The 27,490-nt window shown below is 40.3% G+C and overlaps 1 protein-coding gene across 1 annotated transcript; it reads right to left on the reverse strand.

Moving 5' to 3' along the window:
• Nucleotides 1-1,914: 1,914 nt before the first annotated feature.
• aldh1a2 (aldehyde dehydrogenase 1 family, member A2) lies at nt 1,915-27,490 on the reverse strand. The gene is made up of 13 exons (XM_062989938.1): nt 27,321-27,490; nt 18,255-18,359; nt 17,783-17,923; nt 16,644-16,773; nt 13,712-13,773; nt 12,315-12,443; nt 11,253-11,366; nt 6,186-6,288; nt 4,600-4,784; nt 4,315-4,479; nt 3,492-3,649; nt 3,206-3,280; nt 1,915-2,597 (listed from the first exon to the last, which is right to left on the reverse strand). Exons 1-13 carry the CDS (start codon nt 27,435-27,437, stop codon nt 2,528-2,530), a joined length of 1,554 nt encoding a protein of 517 aa, XP_062846008.1. The 5' UTR covers nt 27,438-27,490; the 3' UTR covers nt 1,915-2,527.

Genomic DNA, 27,490 nt, shown 5'->3' on the forward strand with positions numbered 1-27,490 from the left:
TTGCAAAACTTCATAGTCTTATGCTTTTGTTTTTAAACTCCTGTGACTGTGAAATAGCCTAAACCACAATCAGAAAAATCTTTATATTTATTCACCTCAACTAGTAAGAGAACTAAAGTCAATGGATTATAATGACAAGTTATTATCAAAGTTTAAATATATAACAGTATCATTCTACAGCTTACAAGTTAAAGGGTGACATTAAGTGTCATATAACTGCAATTCCAGTTACAAGTCTTTTGATTCATGTGGGACTCGTCAATTACACCTGAAGGAAATAAAGAATAAAGCTCGAAGGACCTGCTGACTGTTTTTTTAATTCTCTTAATTGGTCAATAAAATCTAAATAGTATGCAGTGTAGTATTGATTGTTTTTTCTAGAAAACACTAAAAAGTAGAACATCATGTTCTAGCATGTTCCAAAGATGAAATATAAAGAATTTAATTTTTTAATAAATTTGGGTTAAATTTTGACTTTCTTTGATCTTTTTCATATTTGCACCCTAGATTTGGGATGTTTAGACGTAAACAAAAACGTGTTTTTTGTTGCTCTATCATGTTCCTAAGTGGAGATATGAAGGTTTAATTTTTCATGAATTTACCCATTGTAATATACAGGCATTGATCACATTCAGTCAGATGATTCAATGATTCAATCCACAGATTCAGCAGCAATCAACACCGAATCATCTGACTGAATCGGATCAATGCCTGTACTGTATATTACAATGGGTAAAATATATGAAAAATGAAACCTTCATATCTTCACTTAGGAACATGATAGAGCAATAAAAACTATATTTTTGTCTATGTGTAAACGTCCAAAATTTAGGGTGCAAATATGAAAAAGATCAAAGAAAGTCAAAATTTGGACCCAAAATTAGGAAAATTTTAAATGTTTATATTTCATCTTTGGAACATGCTAGAACAATAATAACTGCACTTCTGCGTATGTATAAATGTCCCAAATCTATGACATAAATATGAAAAAGATCAAAGAAAGTCATAATTTTCTGCCAAAAAAAGCATAAGGGGTACTTTCTAAAATTTGACTTTCTTTGATCTTTTTCATATTTGCACCCTAGATGCAGGATGTTTAGACATACACAGAAGTGCAGTTATTATTGTTCTAACTTTATTTTTAATAAATTTGGGTCCAAATTTTGAATTTTGGACGTTTAGACGTGAACAAAAATATAGTTTTTATTGCTCTATCATGTTCCTAAGTGAAAATATGAAGGTTTAATGTTTCTTGTATTTACCCATTGTAATATACAGGCATTGATCACATTCAGTCAGATGATTCGGTGTTGATTCTTATTAAAAGAATCAATTTGATTCTCTGATTCTCTTTAAATTTGTATCATAGGTTCTTGAGGCCAAGACTTTAAGAAGCTGCAGCAGTGCAGGTTTTGTGACTCTATCATGTTCCAGAGCTGAGATACGGCTTCATTTCTGTTTCAATATACATGTATTACACATGTCCACATATACATGACTAGTTTCTGTACATCAGTATACTGACACTTAGGCAGCACTTATAGGTTGTGAGGGACATGCTGCATAGTAATAGTAACTTTTTAACGTACTTTTGTTAGTTACACAGGTTTCTTTTGTTAACACTAGCAATAGCTAGTTAACAAGTTGTCTTTCAGTGGTGTAGTGAAGACATAGCTTGGTGGTAATGCTACATGCTTGTTGTATCTGTTGCTGTGTATTATAGGGTCGTTAGTAATAATAGTGCTTGCTTTTTTATTGTCACTATTGTCCTGGTTTTTGCAAGCATGGTGTATTTTCTTTATCAATTAAATTCCATTGGTATATGATTGCTTTTTAATCCTAAACATGTAAAAAGTGAAACACTGACACCGTTTGAAAATGAAGCTTTTAATGATGAAAACTACAGTTATTATATTTAAGCTTTTATGTTTATAGTACAGAGCTGTTTAGAATGAAAGTAAATGACACAAATAAGTAATCATTCATGTAAAATGCTTCTAATAATAACTATTGTTGAGGTAAACCATCTGTTTACATTGGTCAACATGTTGATGAGTTATACATCATAAAACAAAAACAGCAAAAGACAGAACAATTAAACAATTACATTTTAAAATTAATACTTAATAATAAAAAGATCCAGCGGTTTGAATGCTGAGACAGACTGCTTCAGTGGTCTAAGTATAAAATCTATTTTAGCCAGTGGATTAGATTAAAGGTAAGTTGGTTGTGTAAACCATGTAGGTCTTTATGGTGTTGGCGTTGGTATTGGTAATGTTGGTGTTTTTCAGTCTGTTAGTGTTGGGCGCTGGAGATGGAGCGATGTATAGTGTGATCCTCCTCCCTCATTGTCTCCAAGTGCTTTAGTACGGTTAATGGAAACGCTGAAGGGAGGTCACTACTGGAGTTAAAGTAGACATGGCGGTACTGCCCAACTGGGATGCTGGTTAGTGGATGGCATCATGCCAGAGTGATGAATCCAGAGAAGGATCTTCTTCCAGTAGGAACAGGTAGGTGAGTTTAAGCTTTATAAGTTCCCAGGCATCTTCACTGTGATAGTCTTCACCTCTGTGTACTCCCTCAACCCGTATTCACCCCTAAAAACAGAAAGCAAAAAAAATCTCCATCAACACACACTGATTTTATTAGTAGAGTCCGGTAGAAGCAGCTGATATGGCTTTTTAAACAGGTGCTGAATGACAGTTGGAATGATGAGAAAATGTGTTAATTTAACTTCATGCTAATAGTGCAAAAAAACGAGATGGTGCATACTAACTGGAAAAGTTTTAAACATGATTTAAACATACCCACAAGGGTTAAAAGGCTACACATCTCTGAGCATTGCTTATTAGACATTATTTTTAATATATCTTGTTTATTGCTCAGTGTTTTAATTTAAGACAGAGGGCACTGAAGAAAGCTGACCCATCTGTGCCGCCAACCATCACAAAGCAATGACGTCGGAGTGACAAGACATGTTTTTACCTTAGTGCCTAGAGGCAAAACGTTTCCCAGCATGTCACTTTACTCAAGAGCAAACATGCGTTTTTGTATATATAAGATAGGCAAATCAGAATGTAACACCTAATGATTTGCTGATGCACATGTCAACATGAGAATAAGGTGAGTACAGGCACTTCTTTCCCCACTTTAAGCGGTCAGATTACAAAAACTAAGACAGACTATTACCCAAAATTGCACTTACAGTTCACGGCCGTTTCCTGACATTTTGAATCCTCCGAATGGACACTGACAGCTCAGAGCGTTAAAGCAGTTTATCCTGCGGATGAAAACAAAGTTTTAGTCAGTGTTGTAACTAATAACTTCGACATGACTGGTACGACAGTTCTGCAGCAGTCAGTTATCATTTTAATGCTCTGCAATTGAAAATAAAGACTTTTTTTAAACCCCATCTATGGCATAAGTAGTGTACGAGTGATTTATGTCTGTAATATATAAATACAGTATATGCAGTATGTGAAACCACTTACCAAACAGTGCCGGCCTGCACAGCTGTAGAGATGGCCATGGCTTTGTTGATGTCGTTGGTGAAGACGGCAGCAGTCAGACCGTACTCTGTGTTGTTGGCTCTCTCAATGACTTCCTCAATTGTCTTGAACTTCATAATCTGCTGCACCGGTCCAAAGATCTGCCACAGATTAGCCAGACAGCCATTAGCAAACAGTTTTTGACGCACAGCTGGAACGTCTCATTATGAGGATTGATTGTGTGTGTGTTGGGTAATGAGGACCAGTCAGTCAATGACATCGAAAACATGTTTGGTTCGCTTTCCAGAGTTCGTCTAACTACAGATACTCAACATGACACATTTTTTATTTCCACGCTCTCAACAACCTCACTATAATATTTCTCCAAATGCAGATTTACCCTTATAAGTACAGTCACATCAGCCGTTTATCAGCTAAATTTGACAAGTAAAATAGTCTTGATTACTTGTGATTGAATTTGAGCGAGCGATTTCATGTTGTCGACCAAAAGCACAACTGCTCTGGCTGAGCTAGCCATGAAAGATCCAAACACTCCAGTATAGTAATGTGATTTTATATGATATAGTAGCTGTGTAGCCAACTTTGCCTGCTCACAGACTTGTTTAACTATTAAACCAAAATCCCAACAAAGCACTGAGGCAAAGTCGATGCATTTGTCTTCTAGTAATCGCCCCAAAATTCCCTGTATTTTATTAGAGGATTTGAATTCCTTTCGGTAGATTAAGCTTGACAAAGTGACACAAACTACTCGTTTCCAATATAAGTTGATAAGTAGCACTTGTGTAATCGTGCCAGTGCTACGTACTTCCTCTTTAGCGATGCGCATGTGGTCCTGTACATTGGAGAAGACCGTAGGCTGGATGTAGTAGCCTTTAGAGTAGTGTGCTTTTCCTCCACACTCCAGTTTAGCACCCTCGCTAATGCCACTTTCGATTAACTCCAACACACGTCTTTGCTGTTCAGCACTGATCTAAACATTGAGGGGAAAAAACATGACGTGAGATGTTTGTACTAAAGATCAGTGCTGTTATGAACGTTTCCTCAACAAGCAGTCAGAATTATTCTAAATTGAGTTTATTGCACACATTACCTGAGGTCCCTGTTCAGTGGTGGGGTCGAAGGGGCTTCCCACTATCCTCCTCTTCGCTCTTTCCACACTCCTGCGCACAAACTCCTCATATATGGGCTCTTCCACGAAGATTCGCGAGCCTGCGGTACAGCACTGACCGCTGTTAAAGAACACACCCTGATGCGCCTGCTCCACCGCCAGATCCACTGTGGGAAAGAAATATGCTAAGATTAAGATGACTGCAATTCATTTTCAGCCTCCACAGTTCTACATTTTTAAACACTGGCAAAAATCTGGTTCATCAGTAATGACTTTTTAATGCATGTCATTAGTGTGCATTATTAAATCACTAATGTTCACTATAATGTTTTAATATTATGAATAAATGACTCCTTTCAGATGCTCCTGTTAGGGGACGCCACAGCAGATCATCTAACTGCATTTTTGGCTTGGCACTGTTTTTCTGGTAGACTATATAATAATACAATACAGTCAACAGAAAAACTATTACAATGTTAATTCTATACGTAGTTCTATAGTTCTATACTAAACCCTTAAAAGAGGAAATCTAATAAATACTTTAGATTGTTTAATAAAACTCTTTGCTCACTTAAAACTTAAACTACTGGTAAAACAATCCTTTTTTCAGTCTCTTCTTCACACTGATGATGTGTGTTAGCTAATTTTGGATGCCAGGCTAATGCAGAGGTAGAGCTGGTATGTGAGGGGTTAATGAAATGGTACGATTTATGGCCGTGTGGGGATGCCTTCAGCCTGTGCAAAGTCCATTGTCCTGATTTACGGGCCGGAGGCAGCCCCTCTCACGCCTGCTGAAAGCATTTAAAAGGTCTGCCTGACACCTTGATTTGGAGAAGCACTTACAGCCACTGGACTAAATCTACAAAGAAGAGTTGAACAGAACATTTAAAATCCTTTCCTTTCAGATAGCCACTCAAATTGGATAGAATTTTGTATTAAAACGGCAACCCCTCTTTTAAGTCCTGATTTATTTGATGAACATAAAATGTATTTTAAATCCAATTTTGAAATATTCTCATGTTCTAACCCAGAAACAACATGAGAATATTAATGTAAAATAAAATTTAAATAAAGCTGAACAAGAAATAATCCACTTTAAAGTCCCACTTTTGTTGTATTTACTACTATCACTGTCAACATTTCCTGATAAGTGATCAGATTTAATTAATGAAACATAACATGTTAAAGTCCATGAACGTTCAGCTAACTTAAAGCTGTAACTGTTATTGTGGTGTGGTTTTAATCAGTCGTAATTATATGTCAAGACATCACTGCCTTTACACTGCCTGTACTGGAATGATCAGACATGATTCTAAGGTAGTAAATACCACACAAGAGGGTCATTTTGGTTTTGCATAATGAGCCAAGTTATTAAAACACAAACAGAAACAAATCACTGTCCCGATCGACACTTAAAAATGTAGTGCACTCTTTTGAGAGACCCCCAAAAGTCCCAGGCCTTTGATCATGAACAAGTGACAAACAAGGCAACTGAGGAGGCACCTGTGCACATACCGTCACACCACACGTACGACAGGACGACCATAAAACGCTGTCTGAATACTCACAATCTGCGTCAGCAAAAATGATGTTGGGATTCTTGCCCCCCAGCTCCAGCGTGACTCTCTTCAGATTGCTCCTTCCAGCTGCTTCTTGGATCAGCTTGCCAACCTGTGCGGAGAGCAGAAATTTTTTTACTTTCTTCGTCGCTGAGCCTCACTAAATCTCCCCCATCAGTGGGGAGCTGTCGTTAATAAATCCTGCAGCCCAAACTACCCTGTCGGACCTCCGTACCCACACATATACACAACCCTGCACCAGCTTTTAGGCCTAGTAACGCAAAACAGTGGCCTGGGCCCACAGCAGAAATATCTATCAGTGGCCCCGGAGGCTGTGGTACATAGAGGAAGGAACGCTGTGTTTAAAATGCACAGTTAGATCAGCCAGATCTGTTGTTTAATCTAGAACAGGAAGCAGTGACCGCAGGTTTGCGTAGGATGATCTGCACTATTTGGAACTGAGGAGCATTAGAAAGGTGGAAGAGAGAGAGAGGAAAAAAGGCCTGTGTGGTCTTTGGCTCAGCAGATTCTCTAAATGAAAGCATGTGGCATGTTTAGCATGGATAGCGATGCATTACTGGTTAAGTCCTTTCAGCACCAGAACTGATCAGTTACTAAGATTTTAGCCTGTGTTTTATCCCAGAATCATAAACAAATCTAACATTAAAAACAGGCAAAATTGAGAAAATAATAACTAATAATTAATGAGAAAATGCTTATTTAACTTTGAATTTAAAAAGCGTGTGTTGTTCTGTTCGATGCTATTACAAATCAAATGTTTTTTAATACCAGACAATGGTTTCACCAGTTCATATAACGGAATGGAAACAGTGACAGATCGAGATCTCAGAGCAGATGAGTTCGGAGTTTCCAGTCTCTCCTCAGATCAGACTGTCTGTTTGGGATGGTCAGGAAATCAAGATCTCATCTTACAGTCTGTTTCTGTTAATCACTGATCGTTTCCAACGCTGTTGGAACAGGTTTTCACATGCACTGCTCCTCATCATAAACAAACGTTTGGCCATATTTCCACTCGCCACACACGCCCACACGTACACCGACGTTTACCCTGTCTGTTTTCAATCAGATATCACCGCAAGAAATGAGACGACAACGTTGAATGATTAGGATGTTTTACACGGGGCTATAATCATAAATGTGTTTCCGAACGCACGCCAACTTCTATGGAGCGGCTCCAAGCTCTCACTAGATACATTAGTGTATTGTCCATTGATCCATAAACCTATCAGCCAAATAAAGTTAATAAAATTTATATCCAAATGAATAGACTGGATAAATGTAATGTGTAGATACTATGTTAAATCTTGATGTGGGATGTGCACCTAGCTTCAATCTCAATTTTGATATTTGTTTATGTTATAGGTCTGACTGATTATTCCTGAGTTAACTAATTATTCATTCATGTGGATTGATGGAATTCCTTACAAGAACATAAAGCTGTATAAGGTTTCAGAAATCATTTTGCTAAACCAAAACCAGGAGATGGTCTGACTGGCCTTTATATATACACTGTGTTCCAAATTATTATGCAAAAAGTGTTTAGGAGTGATAAGGTAAGAATTTTTTTGTTTGTCAGTTAAACTCATTGATGGTGATGTGTGTCAGGGCTCTTTATATCACTGAAAGCAATTGCAGACACCTGTGCTAATTAGTTTGGCAGGTGTGTCCAATTAAAGGCAAGACTACTTAAGAAGGCTGTCCCACATTATTAAGCAGCCTACATTTTCAGCCAAAATGGGAAAGAAAAAGGACGTGTCGGCTGCTGAGAAGCAACAAATTGTGGAGTGTTTAGGTCAAGGCATGACTACAATCAACATTGCCAAGACACTTCATCGTGATCATCGCACAATCAAGAAGTATGTAGCTGATTCAGAGCACACACGTGTGCGTGCTGATAAGGGAAAATTGAGGACTCTTTCCAACAGGCAATTACGTCAGGTTAAAAGAGCAGCTGCAAAAATGCCTCGTCATAGCAGCAGACAAGTTTTTGAAACTGCTGGTGCCTCCAACGTCCCCCGAACAACAAGATGCAGGGTCCTTCAGAGGTTTGCAGCTGTGCGTAAGCCATCCTGTCGACCTCCTCTATCCACTGCACACAAGCAGAAACGGCTCCAGTGGGCCAAACGATACACGAAGACTGACTTCAAAACTGTTTTGTTCACCGATGAGTGCCGTGCAACGCTAGATGGTCCAGATGGATGGAGTGGAGGATGGCTGGTTGATGGACACCCCATGCAAACAAGGCTACGGCGCCAACAAGGAGGAGGTGGAGTAATGTTTTGGGCTGGAATCATGGGGAGAGAGATTGTCGGCCCCTTTAGGATCCCTGAAGGGGTAAAGATGACCTCCATAATGTATGTGGAGTTTCTCAAACAGCACTTCCTGCCATGGTTCAAGAAGAAGAACCGTGCATTCCGCAGCAAGATCATTTTCATGCATGATAATGCACCGTCTCATGCTGCAAAGAACACATCTGCATCTCTGGCTGCTATGGGCATAAAAGGGGACAAACTTATGGTGTGGCCCCCATGCTCCCCTGACCTCAACCCCATTGAGAACCTCTGGAGCATCATCAAAAGGAGTGTCTATGATGGCGGGAGGCAGTTCACATCTAAGCAACAGCTCTGGGAGGGTATTCTGTCCTCATGCAAAACAATTGAAGCAGATACCATCCAAAACCTGACAAATTCAATGGACGAGAGAGTTCAGAAGCTCCTTTCGAACAAGGGGTCCTATGTGCAAATGTAACATCACCTAGAATAAAGTTTTGACTTGAAAACTGTTTGATTTCAGTTTGTAATAACCTGCTAATGCTTATAATTTCACAAATGACCATTTTTTTGTTCTTTATAAAAATGAAAAGGTTGAAAACTCTGCTGTGCATAATAATTTGGAACATGCATTTTGAGTGCATTTTGAGTGTTTTATTTTTTTTTAAATATACTGTTATCATTGGCAGTTTGTTCAAAAACCTTTCAATTGTACTCTAATAGTTGATGACTGGAAAATTACAATGACTGCAATTCATATAGGTAATTTTGGAAAATCTGAGAAAATATTATTTGCATAATAATTTGGAACACAGTGTATTAGGTGAGTCAGAGGCTGTGCATGGTCTTGATAAAGTACAGTATCTCTCTTCATGTAATAAACTACTGATTAAAACTGAAACTCTACACTGTTTTTGAGGGTTTTTTTTAAACTTTATTTGTACAAAATTTCTGTTTAAAAAATTATCATTACAAAAAAAAGTTAAGGTCAGAGAAACTTTGGGTAAGATAGAAAAAGGATGGATGAAAGCAAGTTTGGGTGGAAGAGAGAGAGAGATAAGGGAGGGGAAGAAAATCCAGGGAGTGGACTGGTAAGAGACTGGGTGGGGACAGGTGAGAGGAAAAAGAAAGCATAAGTGTGAGAGACAATAATAGAGGACAAGGGAGAGAAAGAGCGTAAGAAGCCAGGTTGAAGAGAAATGACAAGTGAGAAACAGGGGCGAGAGACAGAAAGGTAAAAGACATAGAGAGAGAGAAAGCACAGGTGAAAGGAAGGGAGAGAATGCATAAGAAAGTACTGGGTGGTCTTTGCCAGCAGCAGGAAGGTTGGAGCGCTGGCTGGGTGGTTCTGTGAACAGTGAGCTTTTCCCAACACGGGTGTGGATTACAGTTTGGGACGATGTTAAAGTGATAGAATATTTACACAGTGATTACTGCGCTCTGTCCACTTACGTCATCTACATCCCTCCCCGTGACCTGTCGGAAGGACATGGGGTTCATGATCTGATAACTGGGAATCATACTGGCCGTCATTTCTCACAAAATGATACTTTCTCACTGTTTCAAAATCAACAGTGACGTGGTCTGCATAAGCCACATTTTTAGGATTTTTTTTTTTTTTTTTTTTTGGAATTTGCTTTGGTTACGGTGTCTCTGTTTGCACCCGTCTTTAGCGAAGTCGGTGTTGCGTGTCTATATATAGCATCTGCTCTTGCTCTTGTCTTTGCAGACCCTTTTAATGGCAAATTGTGGAACTCTGCAGGGCTCATTTATTCAACACATTTCACACCATAAACGACACGACTAAACTTTTCTAAACAGCACCAAATCCTGCTGAAATGATGACACGCAATTGTGAAATAGATTCAGAACCAGATCAAAACATGCAGCAGAACCGAGAGAGTTATTAGATGCTATAATCCAGTTTAGACCATAAACCACATTTACAAAGCCAAGGCCGGACTTTTGGAGTAAGAAATTATAATCGTTTACAACAAGATGTCAGTGTGTTGTCATTTGGCTGAATGGTGAGATCAGCAGAGATCCATCATTCCATACCTAACATGGTGAGAATTTCACTAGCAGTGGCTTCTATCAACCTCTGTTAGTTCAGTGCTGGCCAGCGGTCTAGTTCAGTTTGAAATAGTGTTTATACTGTTACTAAAGTCAGTCTAGTTTGGTTTCAGTCAAGTCTAGTTTATACTGCAATAAATAGCTTCAAAAAAAGTTTAAAAAATTGATTAAATACATTTATAAAACTGAGACATTTTACAACACAGAATTTTTTCTAGCATGTAAGTGACATTACACATGGAGCCCTAAAGAAACTTGCTAGCTTTGGCTAAAACACTGACCTTTGTAAATTAGAAAAGTCGACAGTCATTTTTGTCACTCTATTTATCCAACCTATATTCAAGTTGGCATGCTTTTTAAAATCAGCATGCATCTCTTGAGTTTGCATTAGTATTATAAAGTCATGTACTTCACTCATTCACTCAATCTTTATGATGTTTTGACAGCCTGTTTGCCAGTGCTAGAAATGATTAAGCAATATTCTGGGTGTTTGTTTAAGACTGTGTGCACGCTTGAATGTTTGGTTGTTCTGTGTTGCGTGAGGTAAACTGTATAGGTCTACAGCGTTTCAGGCAACACACAGGAAATCTCCTCTGTTTACATCCAAACCACAAAACCAGCACGCAGCACCACCACAACACGGCTGGTCACACGTCAGCCATCCTGTCAGTTTAAAAAAAAAGGAGGAACAGGACGGCGTGACTTCGCTTACCTCTGTCGACCCAGTGAAAGCCACTTTGTCTATGCCAGTGTGCGAGGCAATACAGGCTCCTGCGGTTGGTCCGAAGCCCGGCAAAATATTGACCACTCCTGGTGGAAAGCCGGCCTATGCAAACACAATAAGAGAAAAATAATCTTTAGACAGAGAGAAAAAACAAGGGTGACGGGAGCCAAGATCACCACAGGATATAAAAGGGGGGATCCGCACCCATCCCGCTCTCCCTTCATGCCTGCAGGAAGAGAGGATGGACACAACATCAAAAGGAACAAAAGAAAGCAAATGTCACAGTTCTGCAGAAAAAGAGACAGAGGAATATAAACAGGGCAGGATTTATTACGGGATGTCTGAGATCAGCTTTATTATGATTTTATGATTCTAGATCCCAGAGTATCATCTGTGCATTTAGTTACCTAAACCTGTTTTATAAACACCACATTTCTATTGTACATTCAATAATAAAATCCATAATAATAAATAATGGTTCATTCAATAACAGTAAAAGTTAATAAATTGAATACTCTTTCACCACCCTAAATGATATACCCAAGTCTTACAATATTTAGCAGATGCTATTATCTAAAGCAACTTATAATTGTGTCAGTATACAATGCTTTGCAATTGAGAGTTACTTGATTGGCTCATTCCCTCAACAGGGGCAATTTTGCAGAGATGGGGCTTAAACCAGCAACCTTTTGATCACTAGAGCAGTACCGTAACCACTAAGTTACCACTGCCCAAATATATGTCATCCAGGGCTGACAAAGTGCCACTCCGAGTGTAAAAGAACATACATACAGAATCTACAGTGCCCCCTTGTTGCACCGCTTAGAATGCAGCTTAAACTTGTTACTCTTAAATGTAAATCCCAATGATTCATATGTGGGTATCTGTTTGTGCTGTAATAAACAGGCCAGGCTCTTTCTACTGGCTGTGACTGTGGTCTGCTCTTTGATCTGAGGGGTCTGTGTTCACTGGCACTGCTGTGTTAATGTAGCATCAGCAGTACTGCATGTCTTTAGATCAGCAAGTTCTTGTAATTGCATGTTGTTGTACCTCTTTAATCAGCGCTCCCATGTAAAGGCAGGTGAGGGGCGTCTGCTCGGCCGGCTTCAGGACCACAGTGTTTCCGCAGCAGAGAGCTGGACCCAGCTTCCAGGCCGTCATCATCAGAGGGAAGTTCCACTAGACACACGAATAGGACAGGAATTCAGTCGGCGTTATCTTAATTTCAGTGCCTGATCCTCCCTCATACGCTCTCACACTTTTGATCATCCACAGTGTAGCTGAGTCACTTGAATGATTGTGGTTGCTCATGCAGTGTAATAAAGGATGGTAACTCCCTGTCTGTGGCCTGAATCATATCTGGTCTTTTATTATTAAACTAAAAAAAGAATTAAGCTCTGTGGGAATGAGTAATGTAACTCACAACATCCTCCCCTTACAAGGAAAAGGGCAAAAAAGCTAGTCATGGATTTCTGACTATGCAATAAGTTCATTCACTCTTCCTCTTATTCTCCCATCTCCCACTCTCACATTTTCCGTCTTTTTGTGCACATCTATTTTGGGCAATTTGTACATCACAAAATAGCAGAAATTATGGCTACAAAAAAATGGAACTGTGTTTTGTTGACCTCGGTCAAGTTCCAAAGAAACCTAATTGTGTCATTTTTGTTAGAGATAAGAAATGCTGATGCTATGCTAATGAACTAGCATGTAACACTTTTATTTTATCTCTCTGCACTAAAAAAGCAGAAACTACACTTACATTTAAGCTTTGACTATGAATCTGTTATAAATCAGAGAAAGAATGAAAGGTAACTCTGGGCATTTCAAAGAAGGTCCTGGGTTCGATCCCCAGGTGGTGCGGTCCGGGTCCTTTCTGTGTGGAGTTTGCATGTTCTCCCCGTGTCTGCGTGGATTTCCTCCGGGTGCTCCGGTTTCCTCCCACAGTCCAAAGACATGCAATTGAGGTGAATTGGAGACACTAAATTGTCCAAGACTGTTTGATATAACCTTGTGAACTGATGAATCTTGTGTAACGAGTAACTACAGTTCTTGTCATGAATGTAACCAAAGTGTAAAACTACATTTCTACATTGAATCTAACAATAGCATGACAGTAATGATGATGAGCCCTGTGTACCATCATTGCTGCAACAATTCCAGTTAGTTCTCATATTAGTGATAAACTCCTAGGCTCTGTTAGTTTAGGCCAGTTCTTGATTTCGAAACTGCAGTGGGAAACTCCTCTTTCCCTCCCTTGTTCTCAGTCTCTGTTCTTATCAGTGCTTCTGACTAATAAACACATCAGAGACTTCCAATAAACCGCCCATTTTGCAAAAATACAAACCTTTCCAAAATCTTGTCCTGAAAACAGCAGCACTAAACAAACACAGCTTTACATTTATGTAAGTGGAAGGTTTTCTTATATAAAATAAAGCAGTACTCACAGGGATAATCTGTCCACATACTCCGATAGGCTCGTGTCTGGTGAACGATAAATACCCTCCATCTGTGAGAGCAAAGAACAGGCAATTGTAAACACTGATACAGGAAACCCTGAGCTGTAATTACGGATCATCTACTCGCTTTCGGTAAACAGACCATGTTTGTATGATCTGCACAGACAGATCAAAACGTGAAAAAGCAAACTGTACATGCCCATGGTATGCAAAAACGTGCAATTCATCAGTACGACGACAATCATTCCATTGTAAAATGGCATCATCTTTTCTAAAGTATTTCTCATTTCTCATTTAAAATTCATTGCACCACACGCATGCTGGCTTATGATTGCTGCGGACTAGCACATGCCACCTTTGACATTTCCCAACTAGTCTTTCCTCCCTCAGACACGTTCAACTGTGTCTGTTAAGTGCTTGACCAGGCCGGTAGCACCATTGAAACTTGAATTCGGGTCTCTGCAAAGCCAAGAAATTAAACTTGTGGAGAAATACAATATACATACACAGTTTCTACAACTGTTTTTTTTCTGTGACTTAATCATTAAAACGCATTCATCTTTGTTAAAAATGAATCTTCTAGTTGATCTACTTAATGGCATAATTATCAACTAGCAGAAGAAAATCCACACAGACAGGCCTGCTGCACTACTATGCAGCTGTTTAACTATTACATTACCTTTAGACCTCAATTACTGATTGGCTATATAGCTTAAAAAAATAGCCAGCTAAAATAAAAGTGAAATAAAAACAAGAGCTAAAAACAGAAATCCACATACAGTGTTTAGGAAGCAGCATAAATCACGTCTCTGTATATTTATCTGACTTTTGTCTCTTGTTCTGTAGGATCGTGCGAACACGTCCGAGCTGCTCTGCTCTGGCTGCACAAATTGTCTATGTACCATGAGGCATTTGGACTCAACGAGGACAATGATTCATCTCCCCTGGTGGTCAGATAAGAGCGGGCCAAGGATACACATGCTGTTTATTTGTGCTGTAATTGTATTAGGGATTAAGTTGAAGATGAAATAAAGTGAACTAGAGAGTTCCTGCAACGTGAGTTTGCTTTAGCAACACAACAAAGGCTCGCTGGTATGTTCGTCTGCTGGCTGTCAAGAACTTTCGGCTTCAGGCTGGAGAAAATCAGAGGCCAGTGCGGTCGATTTGTGTGGGCCGATGCGGCGAGAGAATTGTGGTCAGAGCAGGACAGTTTAAGTAGCTTGAATGAAAAAAATTACAATAACACACACTGAATTTTAAAAAGTTATAAATGAACTCTTCCGCTGATCCAAAGTACATTAACATTTTGTATCTATACTTAACCTGTTAAACATTACAGTAGCTTGTCGCTTTTTAAAAAATAAATATATGGGGGAATTTTGGCACACTTTTTTGCACTTGCGCTTGGGTCCAAGCTGAACACAACACTGGCACTGTTAGATATCAAAATGATCATTAAAGAATCAAAGACAGGGTCATATCTGTATGTGTTTTGATGGACAGAATGGATAAATGGGACAGAGACTAGCAAATAATATCATCGTACCCTAATGCAATCAAAAACTTAGAGGAAGAGGCCACTAACACCCAGGAACTGTCCTCTTTACCTGACTGGACTGTTGCTGTTACAAGGGAGAAATAACACTACTGACAATGACAACTTTCTTTGCCTATTTGTCCTGTAGGCTTTGTCTACTAGATCATTATTAACTGCAGTCAATGGCAACCATATGAAGCCATAATAAGCTTAAACTGCATTAAAAAAAAGAACAGACGGTATTCAGCAGGAGTGCAGATTTGAAAGCTGGAGGTTTGTGGACCTAAAACGATGGTTCTGACAGTGTAAAAATGCACAGCAATTATACAGATGTCCAACACAAAAAAATCGCTTTTAGTTATCTTAACCTGTGTGACGCTCGCACAATGCACCATGAGACGACTCCACATACACTCACTCACTAAGTCTCTCTCTGTCTCTCTAATAGCTGCACTTTGATATCAGAGCTGTGAGTCCGCTGCTGTCCAATAGTCTCCAGGCCTCCTGCTGCGTCTCTTTCAAACAGCTAAATTAGCCAGAACAGCCCCCCTATATGCCCTGTGTGCCCCCCAGCCCCGGAGCTGTCACTGTGCTCCAATGGTGGCGCTGCTCGGTAGGAGGGCGGCCATTAGTGTGCAGATTTATAACCGCTTAGGGAGCCGATGTGTTTATGCTCTGAACATCTCTGTAACGTTACAATCCTTAAAAAAGCAGCACTAATCATGCCGGCTTCACAATACATTCCAAACCATCTCACAAACTACACTACACCATACCAACCAACCCTCTTATTATACATTTTCCAAATCACCATAACACCTAATAACTCTGGTCCTGGATCTCCTCTAAATTACTTTTACACACTCTGTCTTCTCCAGTGACATATATTAACAATCTATGCTCTTCTATCTCCACTAAATCACTCCAACACTTCACAGCACCACACCATGGCTACAATCTGGAAACACAGCCATAAAGCCAAGGGCGGAAATGCTCACAAGCAAACAGCAATACACAGAGTTTGTCTGAATGATAGACTGCTAAGATTTCTTTATCAAACTTTGTTGTCTAACAAATGTCTTTATTATTGGGTGAGAGTTAGAAATAGTTTATAGAGACGTTTGCATTAAGGACATGTCTAGTCACAAGTCTCAACATTTTGAGACATTAATGCATAATAGGGACTGTTTAGGTGAGACAGTGGGAGCGAGACTGTGAGTTTAAACAGTAAAAAAAAAGAAATCGCTCAAACAGACACATCCTTGCTGTAATATAAATGCCTCCTTGTTTCCAGGTGACTTCTGCTGAAGATATGTTGATGTGACTCTGTGTCCTGTGGGTTTAAGTTAAGCAGCTGTGGAACCAGGACAAGCGTTACCTTACCGGTTGGAATAGAGGTGCCGTGGATCTTGTCGGCCCATCCGGCAAAATATCGCAGAGTCTTTATTGTTCCCTGAAGATCCACAAAGAAGGAGGAGAGGAAAGGCTTGCCGCTGTCCAGAGACTCCAGAGTCTGAGGAGAAATGGAGCATGAGGAAAGAAAACTAGGGAGGAGGAGGAGTGCGATGAAAAATCCCTCGCAGGGATTAAACACGACTCCCTCAACACTGCACTTGGGACTTGTGCAGGCCGGAGCGCACACTTTCTCCACGCTCCTCGGGGGGAAACACGATACTTACATAGCCAGCGTCACGGCCTGGGTTTGTTATCTCTCTGTCAGCCATGATTTCTTATCAAAGAGGGATTAATCTGATATAAACACATGATCAGGACCACATGCACATTTCCATTTTAGAGTGATTCAGACGTATACTAGTTTAGATTTGGGAGGAAAAAGCCCATGGGTTTAGTTTATTATTATTATGCAGGGCAAAGCGAGAGACAGATTTATTCATAATACTTAAAAGAGAGAGAGGGCGCACAAAGCTGCTCTGCCGCAGTTTTTTTTTTTTTTTTTTTCAGTCACGTTGATCTGAGACGAAAAACAAAGCGTATGACGTCTCCTGACGAAGACGGACATCATGTGATGGCTGCCATTGCACAATGTCCTGCCTTTAAAGATGCGCTTTGAGTTTTAGGTGGTATGATCGTTAGCACCCAAAGGTCATACGTTTAACCCTGCTGGTGCCACCGACCAAGGGTCCCGGACGTTTCGAGAACAAATCAGAATGGTTGAGAATACAGCTAGCGCCAAAGCCGCTGCCACGTCGGCTCCGGCGGACGCGCCAGGCAGACGGACTCTCATTAAACAGTCGCTTATTGTTGTGGGGGTCTTTGTCTGCTCCGAGCTCTCTCGGGCTGCTGAACCCCATGATAAACGCTACTACGTTGAGTTTCACAGGCTGGTAGATTTTTGGTGGGCACAGAAAGCACTTATTTCTGTTCGGCAGTTGTTACTTTTTCCGTGTCGGGGTAACTCTAACTTACTGGTGTTTAAATAAACATTTGTTAATTATCTGGGCGACTGAAAACCTAATTGACATTGTTACAGATGTACAAATGTGTGAGATGAAGATACTTACAGCCAGGTAAGCACGATCTCTTTCCACCAGATCTGCCAGTTTAGACAGCAGCCTCCCTCTATCAGACGAGTCCATCTTTCTCCATACTGAACCCAGAGAGAACGCTAACCGAGCAGCCTGCACCGCCTTGTCCACATCCGCCTGAGACAGAGAGGGTAGACGGTGTAAAAAAACAAAACTGAGAGACGATATAAAATACAGGGCAAGTGAGAGCAGACCGACGAGAGAAAGGGGGCCAGAGAGACATTTTAAAACCTGATCTAAGCCTGTCCTGTAAACAGGTGTTTGTGCACCTCAGGGACAAATGAAATCCATCCATTCCGGATGAGTCACAATAGCTCTAGCAGGATAACGACCTGGTTTATCCATCAATATCAGACTAAGTGCCCACTGTCAGCGTTGTCAGGATGTAAAAGGCAAATGTTCCAACACTAGTCCATACCCTCTTACAATCGAGAGTGTTAACTGGTACCTTATCAGCCTCCTGGACATCGCAGATCTTCTCTCCGGTGGAGGGGTTGTATGTACAGAAAGTTTTGCCGCTCACTGAGTCCTGCCATTCGTTATTAATAAAAATCTGCAGAGAAAGAGAATAGAGTTTAGGTTTACAGCAAGGGTTTGTGGTAGCACAGGCATGGATGAATTTCCCCTCCGTTTTTTATTCATATAAAGCACTAATGTAAAAGACATTACTTTATTACCAATAACTTGTAAGCAATAATATGAATTCACGCTGACTGAACATCGAATTTAGTGAAATCTTGGTAATGTATGTATTGCCTTACAACCAACTGGTTGTTCATTCGAAATTTAGAAGTACAGGTTTTATTCTTTAGTAAGCTGTAGTATAACGGTGCTTTACTTATCAATTCAATATTCACTTTATTCAAATCAATTTACAGGGTCTAGTGCAGCTCAAGAACTGCAGATGGAAAGCGAAGACCTACAGTCACAGCATGTCTAATACCACAGTGTTGACTGTGTGCATGTGCGCGCCTGTGTGTGTGTGTGTGTGTGTGTAATGAGGTTAGAATGTGGGAATCTGCAGTAGTGTTGGATCTGTCTCTGGGGAGTGATGCAACCACCAGACACAGAGCAGTGAATGGTTAGGGGGAAATAAATCCCTATCACACCACACACACACACACACAAACACACACTTTCACATGCAACAGGCGACAGTCTCTCCTACACACACACACACACACACACACACACACACACACAAACTAAAACATACAAACTCTTCCTTAAAAGAGCAATTGAGTAAAATTTTTGCACAATTGCTTCCCAGATTTGATACGATTTGAGTCACTGAGTGAGGAAGTCTCCGTGTTTTCATTTGTGATCAGTATCAGTATGGGCAGCATAAAAGGCTCCTGGGGGCATTGCTTATATGCGGTGCAATATGACTAGTGGAAAAAATGTAAACAAGCTAGTCTGAGTTATTGAAATGCTGCTTCAATGCCATTGTTTTATTGTATAAAGTGTCTTTATATTTGTAACAATAAGAACAAAAGAAATTCATTAGCAAACGAAACTTGTGATCAAACTACATTTTTGGTGGCAGAAATAGTTTTTGGTTTCTTTGCTTTATTCATCACTGTGTAAAACGACTGTAGAAAAGTGATGAAACACTGATTTGTGTGTTATTAACAAAAACATCACGGCTGTGATGAGCCATGTAGCCTGGCTTCAGCTGGTGTTTGTGAAGGAATCCCAGCAGGGACGTTATTTACAATAACACACTCCTCGTCATATTTTACTGCCTAAATATTTACCTTAAGACAGATTTTGGAATAAAGCAGGGACCATATGTTAAAGTACATTCAAATCCTGTAAAATATATTTTTGTACCAGCTGTTCGCCCCTTTTCCTCAAAAATCATCTTATTTTTATTGTACAATATGCTTTTAGTTTTAGAGCTTTATTTTTTTTAAAAGCCCCACATTTTTACAATACGTAACATGTATGATGTCTTCCATATTGCCATGTTACTCACTTCTATACAGACAATCCAGCACTCACACAAATTCTCGTACAGACAGATTTCACAACATTGCTGCTCGTTTACGAGATCATAAAACACGTGCAGCACTCAGGCTCTGTGAAGCGTTAAAGGAAGTGGTCCGTTAAACAACCGCGTCAGATTCCAAAATCCGGCATTTTTCAAGCTCGATAAAAGGCCGAACAAAAATATGTCTTTGTACAGCCGGGGCGGAAAGCTTTGAAGTTGCCGCAGGCCGCGTCGTGCAAAGTGTAGGTCTGATTCTGCGCCAGACCCGTAATGTCAGGTGTGATCAGATACGATAGCACAGACAAATATTTCAACCAGGCCTCGCAGTGGGTAGGTTAATGACGACGCTGTTTCACTAGCCAATCGGGACATTGCAGTCGGGTAAGGCAAACTTCGATTCTTTGGAAAGTGTTTTCGGTCGCTGGCAGCTGCTTAGATAGATGAGGTGTTAGGAAGCACGAACTGGCTTTGAATTGCAAACATATACATTTACAAAGGTTTTTCATTCAAACAAAACCCTCACGCCAAGTTTGTGTGTCCCGGTGCCTCTAGCAGCATAAACTTTAGAGCTTAAGCGCAATTTAATTGACTGTAAATAGTAAAAAGTGTTTATATTAGACAAGCTATGAGATGATCGTCCATTTGGAAAAGCTTTTCTGCTTAATTCAGCATCCAATTCTTACTATTTTCTCTTTTTTCTTCGCTGTTACCCAGACTGAAAGTTGGTTTGAGCTCACAAGAGAAACTGGGTATAAAAACACGCTTTCAGTGACGGCGGATTTTTGGTATCAGCCTGTACTAGTCTGCAATAAACTCCCTTTTCCACACAGACAGCAGCCAGATCCAAACCTCTCTCCCTACATCACTTTAATCAGACACTCATTAAGTGCACTTCATAAAAGTGTCAGTGCCCTTGTTTCACGTCACAGAAAAAACAGAAAGCCCCGCAGAGCACAGAATTAGATTTTTAATTTATAGGGCTTATTTTAGCAAAACGCCCTAAATCAGACGAGAGCGGAATAATGCAGCAAGTAACTCCTTAGCTCACGGCACCTCCGACCAGTGCCGAGGGCCGAGCCGCCATCTAAATCACTGCTCAAAAAAGGCATGAGCGTCGGAGGCCATTTGGCCCAGACTTTTCTAAGCTCTGGGGGCGCTCCCACTTTTGTCTCGTCCCATTGAGAGAGTTGATTAAGGGCGACAGGGCCGTGCTGTAAATCAACTCTCGAGGTTTCGTTAAACTGCACTTTCGCTTCAAAAAAGAAAAGGCTAAGAGGACGAGCGCAGAGGTGCAAAATTTCAGATCGATCAACGTTTTACTTTTCTTTGCTTGCGCGTCAGGGAGGCGACGCCAAGAATCGAAAAGCTGTTCTCATGACTGAATGGCGAAAACATTACTGCGAGCCCGAGGCCGCGTTCACACGGGTATTTTGGCATCTGTCAAAAACACGACTTCTTTCTGCTGACTGAAACAAGCGGAAAACGGCGGAGGACGACACACGCGCACCTACAGCCGTTCTTCAAAAATCATTGCTTATCGTCCACTCTAAATATATCTGTTAAAACATCTCAAAACTTGTGTGGTGGCCCAAGATGGATTGGCAGTCTTGCAAAGTGTCTCTGGACAGTGCAACTCTGACCACGATTAAGCAGTTATTGAAGATACATTGGCAAAATCGAGCCCTCTTGCCAATGGGAACAGTTAACTAAGCCAACAAACATGGTAGATTGGGTGTAGCACAGCAACCAGAACCCATCTATGAATTTCCTCTCAACTATCTAAAACATGCAGAGAACAGATTGGCTGATTAAAATTGCTTCTAGAGGTGAGTACGTCAATAAATGTGAGTTCTTGTTGGCCCGTGTCAAAAGAGTAAAAAGACAAAAGTAAACAACATTTACACGCTTTCCATGCTAAATTTTTAGATTGACTATGCTGCCATACATAAATAAGCAATGCAGTTGTGAAAATTCATGAATTTCTCACTCAGTGATTGCGACAAATTCCTGTAAAATGAATATAATTTCACTTGTGTAATTTCACTGACAAAAGCCTGGTGTGACCGCGACTTAACAAGCTGTACTGACGGGAAAAGTGGACAATGAGGACACGTCAGGTCTGCGCGCACACGCCACAGTGCAGCTGCAAGCATTTAAAAAAGTTTTGCTTCTCTTAATGCTGCCAATCTCTGGCTTCTGACAGTCCATGTTTGCGGCGCTAACGCAGCGATGAGACGCACCTATTATAAACAGATTTTGGGAGTGGGGCTCGCAGCACGCGATGTGCACAACACTGCTTCTACTTAATGCTCTGATTTCGATCTAGTCCATTTACTTCACACAGGGAACAGGAGGCTCCCATCGGAGCCTTGCGAGAGAGCAGTTTTGCGATCGGGCCTGTCGGAAGATCCTACAATTCACAGTTGCGCATGCGAATGTAAAAAATCTGTCCCAGTGCGGGGGCAGACGATGTCAAAGTCTGCGATGCAGCCAGCAAAACATCTGTTTGGCCCCCAGCGACTTCTAATGACTCACACAGATGAGAAACGTTTAATGGCACTCTCCAGCTTTTTCAGGGAAAGCAAGTGAAAAAAAATGAAACATAAATGTTTGGTAACGCGCAACAGGCCAAGATTCCAGAGGCAGCCGGATCCTAACAGGGCACCTGCAGCTCCGGGCTCGGTCCACACAGGAAGTTTCATATCCTTTCCAATCAGAGCTGTTCTCTGCTTACTTACTGGACATGCTTTAGGATACAACAATTAAAACGTGCAGTTCATGTTTTCACTTGAATTTTTTCCACTTTCTCTTACAATATCATACTTTTAGAGCAACCAAACAAAATTTAAGAATGGTTAAGATTTAAGTTTGGTTATTATTAATGTACTTTATTTAAAGCTATGCATTAAAGCTTAAAATAAGTGGATGGATCAGCTATCAGATCAAAATCTTGGCCACAACAGCATACTAGTATCAGATTAGAAAAATTGCTTTACATTCTTATAAAAAAGAAAATGTTCCATTTAAATTCTGTTCATGCATTTTTCCCTTTTTCTCCTAATCTAGTCATATCCAATTGCCCAGTTATATCTCTGCAGACCACACGTGAGCAGCAGTCAACCACTACTTTTCACCTGCTTGAAGTGGGTTCACACAGGGATCAGTATCGCCTAAGGAGAGTCACGCACTGATCTCTATTATTCCCCGTTTCTGTGAAGGCACAAACCACCAGCCAGCAGATAACTTAACTGCAGCAGCTATGAGGAATCCTTTCGACCCCCCCCACTCAGACATAGCCCATTACATTTGTGTAGAAATCCAGCCTGCCAATAGCAAAGCAGAGATTTGAACAGAGCAGTGGTGGGATATCCTGTTTTACTGCTGTGCCACCCAAGCACCCAGGTTGATTTTTCTGAATTAATGATTCAGTTTCTCAAAAATTTTGTTGATTATTCCTAAAAATCATTTATAAAAAGACAAGAGAAACAACATGAGACTTTCAGAAGGTGACACATTGATAAATAGATCCTCTCAGGGCATGTTTACCCACGCAGAGTAAGAAATAAAGCAAACGCCAAAGACAATAAAAGGGAGAGGTAAGAGGAATGAAAGAAAAGTAATGAAGCAAGAGCAGGAGATGAGAGAAACCCAAGAGACGGTAGACATCGTCCTCACGGCGCTGCTTATAATAAATCAGATCCTCTCTGCAAAGCCTCCACCTCTGCGCTGTTTGATGTGGATCTCGGGGAGGGATGGTACGTTTTTGAAGTGAAAAACTCCAGAAGTGGGGGTCAGTTTCTCGCGAGTTAAGGCCACTGACCCTCCCAGTCAGACATGGCCATATATTACGGTGCACCGGACAGCACCCAGAGCGGAGGAGCCCCAAACAGCCCCAGCTGCACTAGCTCACCCACTGACGGATTGATGGAGCCTACCTCATTCACACAAGCTGTCCCTCAGATTAGTTTACACCGGCTCTCGCTCCGGCCGGACGCCTAAACCTTTAATGGCTGATAGCGGGGGCAAGAAATTCGAGCGTGAACATGGGAGGACTGCGTGCTTTTATAGGAGCCTAACGTACACCGAGTAAGAAAGTAAAAGAGTCAGGGATGGGAAACAATGATGAGTTCACGAGAGCCTTAATGCTGCACTCGTGCAGGCGCATCGACCAGATAACAGAGGCCGCATTTATGCAGCACCACTGGAGAACCTTCCCTCCCCCAAGCACCTTCAAGTGTGCTCTTTAGACACCCGGCCAGGTTGTTAGCTTCACTGAGAGTCAAACTCTAGAACTCACTGCTGCACCACCTGACACATCTTATATTCAACCATAACACAAGAATATCGTCGGGACCAAGGCATAGCAATAAAACAAACTTTACAACAGCAAGAACTACATGTGTACACTACATCCGACTTATTTTTAACTCCCTATATCTGTGGATGGAGGGACTACATCATCTCCATCATGGTGGGGGGGGGCAAAATTAGCGTGAGGATTCCTCCCAGTCTTTTTCCCATGGAAAGGTCCGGTACCTCAATCAATTACCCAAAATACGCAAACTCATATAGCTCTCCTTCCGTCTCTTACCGTCTCGCTTACGATCAGGGAAAACATCAATAACTCCCCATCAGGGAGGCTAATTTACGGCTTCCTCTGTGCTGCTATCAGGCCGGAGGGCTCAAACGGAGACCACCGTCAGTAAAACCAACATCCAGCGCTCATTAAAAAAACACCCTCTTTTTCCCTTTTATATCTAAAGAGTTTGTTACACACAGATCAGTGCAGGCACGGAGACGCTAGCAACAACTACAACAGCACAGGACTGTGTGTAACAGTCTCAATAGATAACCGCCATAGTCTAGAAGAATATAAGTAAAATCTATGTTCTATTATTTAACCTTCTGTATTAATTCTTTATTTTTGATGTTAAAAACAAGGAAGAAAAAGAGGCTGCTTAAAACAGAAGAAAAAATCTAATCACATATACTAAGTGCTTACTGACAGAATTTAACAATTGCCCAAAATTGTCACATTTTAAAAAAGTTTAAGAAAACAGGACCTTTTTTATTTAATAATTGTGCTTTTTCTACAGATTCAGTAAAAAGACATAAAATGGAAATATAACAATCTATTTCTTTCCTAGTGAACCTTTATATTTGCATCACTGCACACACAAACAAACAGGAAAAGCAGTAACAGGTTAAAAGCAGTGTCTATGTTAGCAATGCCCATAAATCAGAATCACTGCCCCTAAGACACACTGGATAATTCAAATTCCTGAGGGTTCATATACAAAGTCCTGGTCTTCAGCGAACACACACTCCCTTCGCTCAGTATACACTCTGATTACACACGGCAGAGAATTTGCTCAGTATACACACTTAATACACCCAAGAGACTATCTAGTGTTAAATAACGCAGTGCCCTTTGTTCATACTGCACTGTGCCAACCGTTATAATCCACATGCAACAGCGCGTACTATCAGCAATAAAGTTATACAAATAAGGTTATTTATCTCAAATCATTAACAGCCAAAGCTTTAATACTTTATACCAAAAGAATACTGGCAAAAAACATAATTTGTCAAGTTCAAAGAATAAAGCAACCACTTGCTCAGCAACTTTTCAACAACTCAGCAATGCATGCCAATGCAGCAACACCTACAAGTAGTTTTATAATGTCTTTTTTTAAATGCCAGCATTTCTACAAATTAAATTTATGGTAATGTTTTGAAATGGCATACCAAGTATTGTGAGTATACTGAAGGGTCTCCTTCAACATTTAGATATGCTCAAAGACCCACCCCCCTCCCCCTCCGCCCCCAACCCCCTAAATACTAAAGTAAAAATTAGAAAAACATTCCTCTCACTAAGTTTGCGTAATGTTAGGATCTGTCAGTGTTTCCATCAGTTAATACAGCAAGAATGTTATAGAATGGCAAGACCCCACACCCCACCCTGCGCCTGTACTTTTTAATTTAATGTGGCCCTTAAAATTCTAATACTTAATGTTATGTGTATTGCATTGCCCTAAACCTGACTTGCAGGGTAAAACAGTTTATATCTACAGTTGCTTTTTTGTATCAACTTCTCAGACATTTAATATTTAACATTTAATAGATTTTGTGTGTTATATCGGCCTAAAAGCGACTCGTAGAGAGAAATGTAGTTGCTTTATTACTAGGCCCGCGTGTGGAGTATCACCTTCAGCCGTTGTCTAAACGCAACACCATTTCCACACACACACTTTACACACGATGTTCAGAATGAGAAAAATACCTGTCACTCAGCTGTGAGTCTTGTGTGCTGCCACCCTAACAGTGCAAACTGTAACAACTTATCTGTGTGTTTCATAAAAGCTGATAAGAAGAGTTTTATCTCAAGTTTACCCAAGGTGAAAACCGACACAGCTCTGCAGATTTGAGGATATCACGGCCTGTCGAAAAGATTTCTGAAGTGCATTTTTATGGCTTGGAAAGTGTACAACACATTTAGTGCACTGCTACGCACGCTTGCCATAAATGTGAACAAACCTTTTATTAAAAAAGGTCTGCACTAACACAATATTATGGCTACTCTGGAATATTTTTAAATGCATTTGCCAAGGAACATGCATAAGAGATGACTAAATGCACTATAAGTCCATGCATGTTTAAACTTACATCATACAAAAGGCTGTTAATATGTAAAAGCATTTTAAAGAAACCAATAGAAAACCCTGCAGTGTCAGTGCCAGACTTTAATACACATGCTCAGAACCTAGTGCACACAAGTGAACAAAAAACACAAAGCTCTTTAATTATAGAAAAAATAATTCCATATTTCCCTCTTTGTGTTTGCACAATACACTATTATAAAAGATCAAATTTAGCATATTTAATTAAAACTAGGCCTGTACAGTATTATATTAATATTAAAAATGACATCATGATATGTCAGAAATTAGAAAAATTACTTTCAATCAGTAAAACATTTATGGATGTCTAGATGACCCAGTGTTGTTTTTCAAAGGCTCATCCAAGGTTGTTAGGGAACCAAAAAAGGTTCTTCCCAAGCATCACTTTCAGGAACTTTTACTGGCACCTTTATTTTTTATAAACGTATTTAAGAGAGTTTTCCCCTAGACTTTTATAGCACCAGATATAACTCCACTGGAGTTAGTTTGGTGATTTAGTGTGTGCTTCGCTTCTTAGTAATACTTATCAATATATTTGGACATCTTTTTTTTTTTTACAGATTTTACCCTCTTACCCAAACTTAATTCAAAAGAACGTATTACCCATACAAAGTAAAGGAAGGAAAAAGGCACAAAAAAAATCCCATTTCCAAATCTTAACATTTTTACTGCCGGTGTTTATTTTTAAGATTAGACAGACAAAACCTTAAACCTCTAAGAAAAGTTTGATGCGCCTGATTGTGTAAAGGTGCGCACATATAAAACTAGTCATAAACTTACTTAATATTCTAATTAAATTCGTTTACTTTCTAGCGTGTGTGTTGCAGTCAGTGTGACCCACCTTGGTGTACTTGATCTCCGGGTTGGGCACCGGTGAGGGCATGAGCTGCAGAGATGCCATCAGTGCTGCAGGATCTGCCTTCAAGCCTCCGGGAAGCTGTACTGCGCTAGAAGTCATGCTGAAATCCGGCGCTCAATCCCAGTCTGACCGCCTGTAAGCACAAATGTTGG

The sequence above is a fragment of the Trichomycterus rosablanca genome, chromosome 27 (genome assembly GCF_030014385.1).
Source record: "Trichomycterus rosablanca isolate fTriRos1 chromosome 27, fTriRos1.hap1, whole genome shotgun sequence".
Lineage (NCBI taxonomy): Eukaryota > Metazoa > Chordata > Actinopteri > Siluriformes > Trichomycteridae > Trichomycterus > Trichomycterus rosablanca.